Source organism: Oncorhynchus keta, chromosome 19, assembly GCF_023373465.1.
Source record: "Oncorhynchus keta strain PuntledgeMale-10-30-2019 chromosome 19, Oket_V2, whole genome shotgun sequence".
Classification (NCBI taxonomy): domain Eukaryota; kingdom Metazoa; phylum Chordata; class Actinopteri; order Salmoniformes; family Salmonidae; genus Oncorhynchus; species Oncorhynchus keta.
The window spans coordinates 75,411,424-75,420,864 of record NC_068439.1 but is presented as its reverse complement, the minus strand read 5'-3'; the positions used below and the strand labels follow the sequence as shown (position 1 = coordinate 75,420,864).

The following is a 9,441-nucleotide window of genomic DNA, read 5'->3' as shown; positions in this document are numbered from 1 at the left end:
CACGTAAAAGAGCTGGCCTATTTGGCTCCAAAACGGCTCTTCGTTCAAAATGCTTAGAAATCGACCTAGAACCATGTAAAGCAAAAGGTTGTCAGATTGTGGAATGTGCGTCCAAATACATTTGTACCCGAGCAAAGTATTTTATATATTTTTTTTTTACTCCCTGAATAAATCTGCGTGTACCAGATTGACGCGCTCTCACCACTATTTATTGTTTCTGCAGTGAGGAATTTCTCTCTTTAGAGAAATGACTTGTGTGCTCCAAAAGCAATCGTAGCAGTACGCAAGCCAGGGAGTCAAACGTACGGCTCTTTCACCACTGCGATTCGGTTCCCGACGTTCAGCAAAAAAAATATCCGTTCAAAAGGAGCCGTTCCCGAACGAACCATCACTACTTCCTTTCTCGCAAATTCTTTCCATACAGCTACATTTCACGGGGCTAGCAGAGCAATATAACAGCCATTTAAACGCTGAATCTGTAAGTCTAGCTTTAAAAGTATAATCGGACACCAACACAAACATGGTAAGTGTCATTTTTGCACTGTACGAAGAGCAAAAATAATCTGAACTATATTATCCAATCATTCGACTCATTGCTGAGCTAGTTAGCTAAAACTGTGGCTAGCTGGCTAGCCCGAGCTACAGGGCTCTGGCAGGAGCTCGCAACTTTACTAGCTCGATACACATTTTTCTAATGAGCCAAATGCAGTCATTTACAGTAATGTTAGCAAGCTTCGCGGATGTTGATGCGTGTCATACAAGAATAGCAACTCTATGCGTTATCGAGACAGTAAGCAAAGCTGATCCGTTAGGGACTGTTATGAGGTTCGTCAGACCAAATTCCATCTGCTCTATTCTTATTGGATTAATTGTAACTTTGTCTGTATAATAAAATACCATTTGAGCAGTGGTAAAGTGTGTAACAACATTTACTGACAACGTCATGGTCGGTGTGTTTTGGTTGTTACAGTATAGGCCAAATACACACTTCCATATGTAAAAAAAACCAACTGTGTTTTTCTCTTCTTTACAGTCACACACCATTCTGCTTGTCCAGCCAACTAAGAGACCAGAGGGGCGAACATATGCCGACTACGAGTCAGTCAACGAATGCATGGAAGGTGAGAATCAGTCTACAGACACTGAGTGGTGCTGTTTGGGTCTCTGAAGTGGTTGTTCCCAGTAGGGATAACCCCTACCTACTACCTGAATGTCCAATAAGAAGACAGATGTTCATGTTTAGTTTCAAAACGTGTTGCTACGGTGTGCTCTACTGAACACGACCCCCGGTGTAGGCCCCACTTAAAGAACACACTGTGCCAAAGAATGGTTAAAAGAAGTGGTTGGCCGTCCTATTGCCTCTGACCAGAACATTGGCCATCGCTTACTGTTAATATCCAGACGATTCTACATGGTGATATTCTGCTTTTGACTGTTGGTCAGCACGGTTTGTTTTGTCCTGAACTCAGAAGTATTTCCACGTGTAGCCTCGTTCTATGTATCACTGTCTCAACCTGTGTCCTTCCTGATCCAGGTGTGTGTAAAATGTACGAAGAGCACCTGAAGAGGATGAATCCCAACAGTCCCTCCATCACCTATGACATCAGCCAGCTGTTTGACTTCATTGATGACTTGGCAGACCTCAGCTGTCTAGTGTAAGTTGTACTGTGCAACCTCACCGTTAGAGCCCAATGGTTTAGCAATAAATCCACCTTGCATTCCAGAGGTGCTATTATTATTAGGTATGGTTGTATTTGTTAGTTGACACCGTAGGAAAATGTTTTGCAATGGGGGGGGAACAAACAAACAAACAAACAAACAATGATTTGTTATTGGACAAGTTCAGGTAGTCCCTCACCGTTTCCTTGTTTGCTTCCATTCCTAGTGAATACCACCCTGGTCTATCCTGTCATTTCACAGCTCTGCCAAGGTTTTAGGGGACTAGGATTACATTTTGGATTGCAACTAAGAATTGCCTTCTGTTTTCCCCCGGGTAATTAGGTCTGGTAGAATTTATTTCCCGGGGTCAAATAGCCTATCTGCCAATTGAGCACAAGGCTTAATGTCGTGGGAGAACAATCTTATGTTCATGACATGTCTCTCCTGGGTCTTATTTTGGGAGTAGCAGGTAGCCTAGTGGTTAGAGCATTGGGCCAGTAACCCAAAGGTTGCTGGATCGAATCCCAGAGTAAAAATCTGTGGTTCTGCCCCTGAACAAGGCAGTAGGCCGTCATTGTAAATAAGAACAAATTCTTAACTGACTTGCCTAGTTAAATTTAAAAAATGTTTTTGGAAAAAAAGAGGTGTTCTTGTTGGAAATGTTGATGTATTTCCTCGCGGTTTGTCTGTTTTTATTCTGTTTGGTGGCTAATGAATACGAACCTCCTGCTGTTCATTCAGGTACCGTGCAGACACTCAGACGTACCAGCCGTACAACAAAGACTGGATCAAGGAGAAGATTTACGTGCTCCTGCGGCGTCAGGCCCAACAAGCTGGGAAGTAAAGGCAGGCAGGAAGGGGGGGTAGCCAAGAGGTTGCCCCCATTGCACAGATCTAGGGTCAGTTTGCTTTACCACGGTCAGAACCCAAACCACTAGGAGGTAAAAACCCTGATTCTGGAACAGTGCATGGGGGCAACTTCATCAGATGGGTGTAGGGGTGGGCCTTGGTTTTATTGGTCTGGGTTATTACTGGGCTGTATGAAGGGAGGGGGACAGTGGCCCTGTTTTCGAGTACACACAAAACAAAGTGCAGCCTCCCTTCCTTGAGAATCACAGATCTAGAAGTGATTGGATAGATGCGAGCAAGGTTATCAACCTATTGCTGTCGCCAATCCAACCAGATCAGTGAGTACTCCAAGGAAGGGAGAAAACAACTATATTGAAGGTATTCGACCAGGGACTGATCTGGGGGTGGGGTGACAGGACAGTGATCTATGGGGTGGGGCTTGGGAGACAAGCTTGTGATTTGTTTGGGTCTATTTGTGGGAGGGGCTAGTTGCTTGGTGAAGATGGATCTATTGAACAGAAGAAAAACGAGCTCAAAACAGGACAACTATTTAAGTACTGTTTTTCTTTCAGCAATTGTTTTCCTTTCTGTTCAAGGAAGATGGATAGGAGTGACTATTTGCTTTGTTTTTATACATTTTAAGGGAGAATTGAATTGTAACATGCCACTAAGGGTGTGATTTGTTCATTAAAAAAAATTAAATTAAAATGTTGAATTTAGATTTAGTGTGATATTAGTGTCAGTAGATTAATTTCAATTTTTGCACCTCTTACTGTCATTCTCATTTTAAACCTGTCTGTTTTTGTAAATGTATTTGCCTGACATCTGATTTCATGTTCATTTTGTTATTTTCTCTGAATACAGGAAATTAACTATTGTTTTCAGATTTGATTTGGAGTGTCTTTTTTTTACTGAAAGCATATCTATATACTGCTTATGGTACAGACTGCATCTATGCTTTTATACAGAGAAGATGTGAACAGGCAGAGCGGAAGAGGCAAATCTTTATGTAAAGATTATCAATATACAGCTCTTCTTTGGTGGAACGAAGATTCACAAATGGATTGAATTGTTTAGATAGAAACATTTGGTAAATTACCAGAGGATGAAACATGACATTCTCTAGGGAGACCTGAATCTGAAAAGATTCTTCCAAATAATTGAATATTACTGTGTACGTGTAGTAGTTATGATTCCTTGTCATTAGCTGCATATATCTTCATATTTTGCACCAAGTGATGCTGAGAGGCTCTTGCCTTACGTTTTGAAACCTGTGTACTGTTGCTTTAAAATGTGGCGGGCTGCTCGATATGCACCCAGCTGCAGCCCAACAGAAGCCTGCCACTAAAACTAGGCCGGTTTCCATTGACTCAGGTTTATTTAACAAAAGCAATGTCGCAAATGTGACGTGTAATGGAAAAGGAATATGTAGAGACATTTTCTAAAAATGTACGTTTTTATCCTTTCAACAGTGGTGGATTTATATTTTGGTAAAACTTTATTGCGAACAAATGATAGAAACAGTGATTTTCAAATAAGTGATTAATGCTGACTCGTTTTGAAGGTACGTGGGGCATGTAATGTCACGTAACTATAAATCACCAGTCCGCATTTCATTCATTCTAATATAGCGTATGCTTGCAGGACAGAGCAACAAGTTAAATGTATTTGTCACATGCACCAAATACAATAGGTGTAGACTTTACTGTGAAATGCTTACTTATGAGCTAACAATGCTGAGTTAAAAAGTGAGAAAGATGTGCTAATAAAAAAAAGAAATAGTAAAACAAAATAACAATAACAAGGCTATCTACAAGGAGTACCGGTACCAAGTCAATGTGCAGGTGTACATGTAAGTAGGGGTAAAAGTAGCTAGGCAGCAGTGTATGTGTGTAGCGTAACTATGCATGTGTGTGGGTAGAGACAGTGCAACAACAACAAAAACGCGGCCTATGAAGATGGGGTTGTGCTCGGCCCTCTGTTTCCTGTAGTCCACAATAAGCTCCTTTGTTTTGATGACATTGAGAGAGAGGTTGTTGTCCTGGCACCACACTGCCAGTTCTCTGACGTCCCTATAGGCCGTCTCATCGTTGTCGGTGATCAGGCCTACCACTGTTGTGTTGTCAGCAAACTTAATGATGGTGTTAGAGTCATGTTTGGCCACACAGTTGTGGGTGAGCAGGGAATACAGGAGGGGACTAAGTACACATCCCTGAGGGGCCCCAGTGTTAAGGATCAGCGTGGAAGACATGTTGTTGCCTACACTTACCACCTGGGGGGCGGCCCGCCAGTAAGTCCAGGATCCAGTTGCAGAGGGAGGTGTTTAGTCCCAGAGTCCTTAGCTTAGTGATAAGCTTTGTGGGCACTATGGCGTTGAACGCTGAGCTGTATGTAGTCAATGAACAGCATTCTCACATAGGTGTTCCTTTTGTTCAGGTGAGAAAGGTCAGTGTGGAGTGTGATTGAGATTGCGTCATCTGTGGATCTGTTTGGGCGGTATGCGAATTGGAGTGGGTCTAGGGTGTCCGGGAGGATGCTGCTGATGTGAGCCATGACCAGCCTTTCAAAGCACTTCATGGCTACTGATGTGAGTACCACAGGGTGGTAATCATTTAGGCAGGTTACCTTTGCTTCCTTGGGCAGGGGGATTATGGTGGTCTGCTTGAAACCTGTAGGTATTACAGACTCGGTCAAGGAGAGGTTGAAAATGTTAGTGAAGACACTTGACAGTTGGTCCGCTCATGCTTTGAGTACACATCCTGGTAATCTGTCTGGCCCAGCGGCATTGTGAATGTTGACCTGTTTAAAGGTTTTGTTCACATCAGCAACCGAGAGCGTTTATCACACAGTCATCCAGAGCAGCTGGTGCTCTCGTGCATGCTTCAGTGTTGCTTGCCTAGAAGCGAGCATAAAAGGCATTCAGCTCATCTGGTAGGCTCGCGTCACTGGGCAGCTCACGTCTGTGTTTCCCTTTGTAGTCCGTAATAAATTTCAAGCCCTGCCACATCTGACGAGCGTCAGAGCAGGAGTAGTAGGATTCAATCTTATTCTTGTATTGACGCTTTGCTTGTTTGATGGTTTGGGATGTTGCCTGTAATCCATGGCTTCTGGTTGGGATATGTACGTGCAGTCACTGTGGGGACGACGTCATAGATGCACTTATTAATGAGGCCGATGACTGAGGTGGTGTATGTCATTAGATGAATCCCGGAACATATTGCAGTCTGTGCTAGTAAGACAGTCCTGTAGTGTAGCATCTGCATCATCTGACGACTTCCATACTGAGCGAGTCACTGGTACTTCCTGCTTTCGTTTTTGCTTGTATTCAGGAATCAGAAGGATAGAAATATGGTCAGATTTGCCAAATGGGGGTGAGGGAGAGCTTTGTATGCATCTCTGTGTGTGGAGTAAAGGTGGTCTAGGATCCCCCCCCCACTGGTTGCACATGTGACATGGTGGTAAAAAATGTATAAAACTGATTTAAGTTTGCCTGCATTAAAGTCCCCAGCCATTAGGAGCACAGCTTTTGGGTGAGCGTTTTCTTCTTATGGCCTTATAGAGTTGGTTGAGAGCGGTCTTAGTGACAGCTTCGTTCTGTGGTGGTAAATAGACGGCTACGAATAATACAGATGAGAACTCTCTTGGTAGATAGTGTGGTCTACAGCTTATCATAAGGTACTCTACCTCAGGCGAGCAATACCTTGAGACTTCTTTAATATAAGACATTGCCCACCAGCTGTTATTGACAAATAGCCACACCCCTCCACCCCTCGTCTTACCAGAGGTAGAGTCTCTGTTTTACCAGTGCATGGAAAATCCCGCTAGCTCTATATTGTCTGTGTCTTCGTTCAGCCACGTCTCGGTGAAACATAAGATGTTACAGTTTTTAATGTCCCGTTGGCAGGATAATCTTAATTGTAGGTCATCAATTTTATTTTCCAATGATTGCACGTTAGCAAGAAGAACGGATGTCAGTGGGAGTTTACTCGCTCGCCTACCGATTCTCAGAAGGCTGCCCGATATGCAGCCCCTTTTCCGGCAAAGTAGTCTTGTCAGGTATCCCGCACTCCGGCCTCTTCCTTTTTCAGAGTCTCAGGGATTTGGGCCTGGTCTGGAATGAGCAGTATGTCTTTTGCCTCCGACTCATTGAAGTAGAAATCCTCATTCAAATCGATGTTAGTTATCGCTGTTCTGATGTCCAGAAGCTCTTTTCTGTCATAAGAAACGATGGCGAGGCGCATTATGTACTAAAGAAGTTAACACATAATATAGCACAATTGGTCTGGAGCCTGTAAAACGGCTGCTATACCCTCCAGCGTCATTCAAACCCTGCCGAGCACACAAAGATTCAAGTGTACGGAGGAAGAGTCCAAAGAGTTTTTTGGTTTGATTCAAAAGTATGCAAAACGCTCCAAGAAACGCCTGATTATTTGAACAATTACTGTAAATAAGACTTGCAGAGTAAGGGCTATAACAAAGCCTGGCACATCTTAAAGATTCAAGTGGAAGGCCTTGAAACAGCGCTACCTGAGTGAAAAAACAGAACTTCTTCGAAGTGGTCCTATTTTTCTATCGGAAAGAATGAAATCCTAGGACAAAGACCTGTTGTTTCAATGCACACCAACATAAACATCTCACGTGCTGGTAAGTAATGTTACATTAGGCTATAGGACTTCAGCAAGGTAACTTGCAATAATATTGTGATTCTCAATCTCCACATAGGTGATGACAATTGCCCTGAGGGAGAAGCGTCCGTAGACGACGCTGAGGATGACACCCGGGAGAGAGTACCTACAGGTAGGCTTTTGTATAAATTCCTCTTAAGAAACTATTAGGTTGGCATTGGCTTATCATGAGGCTGTAGCCTGCTTTGCTACTAACTGAATAAATGCTGAAAATTAGTTGGCTAGCCCATATAATAAGTAGATACAACATAAATTACATGGCCAAAAGTATGTGGACACGTGCTCGTCGAACATCTCATTCCAAAATCATGGGCATTAATATGGGGTTGGTCCCCACTTTGCTGCTATAACAGCCTCAAGTCTTCTGGGAAGGCTTTCCACTAGATGTTGGAATATTGCTGCGGGGACTTGCTTCCATTCAGCCACAAGAGTATTAGTGAGGTTGGGCGAATAGGTCTGGAATGCAGTCGGCGTTCAGGGCTCTGTGCAGGTCAGTCAGGTTCTTCCACACAGATCGCAACAAACCATTTCTGAGTGGACCTTGCTTTGTGCATGGGGGCATTGTAATTCTGAAACAGGAAAAGGCCTTCCCCAAACTGTTGCCACAAAGTTGGAAGCACAGAATCGTCTAGAATGTAATTTTATGCTGTAGTGTTAAGATTTCCCTTCATTGTAAGGGGTCTAGCCTGAACCATGAAAAACTGTCCCAGACCATTATTCCTCCTCCACCAAACTTTACAGTTGGCACTTTGCATTGGGGCAGGTGGTGTTCTCCTAGCATCCGCCAAACCCAGATTAGTCCGTTGGACTGCCAGATGATGAAGCGTGATTGATCACTCCAGAGAACGCGTTTCCACTGGTCATGAACAATGGCGGTGAGTTTTACACCACTCCAGCCGACGCCTGGCATTGTGTTTGGTGATCTTAGGCTTGTGTGCAGCTGCTTGGCCATGGAAACCCATTTCATGAAGCTCCCGACGAAACAGTTCTTGTGCTGATGTTGCTTCTAGAGGCAGTTTGGAACTCGGTAGTGAGTGTTTCAACTGAGGACAGAGAATTTTTACACGCTACATGTTTCATCACTTGCCGGGCCTGTCCTGTGAGCTTGTGTGGCCTACCACTTAGTGGCTGAGCTGTTGTTGCTCCTAGATGTTTACACTTCACAACAGCAGCACTTACAGACCGGGGTAGCTCTAGCAGGGCAGAAATTTGACACATGAGAATTACTAGAATATGGCAAATATGAGTAAATTCTTGCATTCTATCTATACTGGCTTTTTCATGCTACCTGAGAAATGAAATAGATACTCATGTGCAATTTGACTAAATGTAAACACTTCAACCACTTAATTTTTATTTGACATTCTAGTTTTTAGTATTTAAAAAATGTTTTTTAGGTGTGACATCATTATGTAAGTCGCTCTGGATAAGAGCGTCTGCTAAATGACTTAAATGTAATGTAAATGTATGTCCAGCTGTTTTTACAGATACAAGACAATTAAATGTGATTGCATCATAGCAGGAAATTGTTGTCTACTGGACATGGTTCATTCCTACCAGATACATGTGAACTCCTCATTTTCTTTCTTAGATTACTTTTCTCCTTTCCTCACTCCATTTCCAACCTCATTTCCTAGCTCCCTTTCTTTTTCAAATCAAATCAAATTTTATTTGTCACATGCGCTGAATACAAAAGGTGTAAATCTGGAAGCCTTAGGAAGTGCAACATAACCAATATCCCACTGTGTATTCAATTGGGGCTGGGTTGAAAATCCACCAACCTCAGATTTCCCACTTCCTGTTTGGATTTCTTCTCAGGTTTTTGCCCGACATATGAGTTCTGTTATACTCACAGACATCATTCAAACAGTTTTAGAAACTTCAGAGTGTTTTCTATCCAATACTACTAATAATATGCATATATTAGCAACTGGGACTGAGGAGCAGGCTGTTTACTCTGGGCACCTTTCATCCAAGCTACTCAATACTGCCCCTGCAGCCATAAGATATCTTAACCAACAATGCAGTTTTAAGAAAATAGAGTTGATAAAATATTTTCTCAATAAACTAATGTAAAAAAAAGTAACATAATAAAACAACAATAACGAGGCTTATATAGGTACCGAGTCAATGTGCGGGGGTACAGGTTAGTTGAGGTAATTGAGGCAATATGTACATGTAGGTAGGGGTAAAGCGAGTATGCATAGATAATGAACAGCGAGTAGCAATAGTGAAAAAAAGTCTTCCT

General features: G+C 42.8%; 1 protein-coding gene across 1 annotated transcript; it reads left to right on the top strand.

The window, feature by feature from the left end:
* Window positions 1-20: 20 nt before the first annotated feature.
* Window positions 21-3,392, top strand: LOC118398857 (enhancer of rudimentary homolog). The gene is made up of 4 exons (XM_035794625.2): window positions 21-523; window positions 1,034-1,121; window positions 1,535-1,655; window positions 2,401-3,392. Exons 1-4 carry the CDS (start codon window positions 521-523, stop codon window positions 2,501-2,503), a joined length of 315 nt encoding a protein of 104 aa, XP_035650518.1. The 5' UTR covers window positions 21-520; the 3' UTR covers window positions 2,504-3,392.
* The last annotated feature ends 6,049 nt before the right edge of the window (window positions 3,393-9,441 follow it).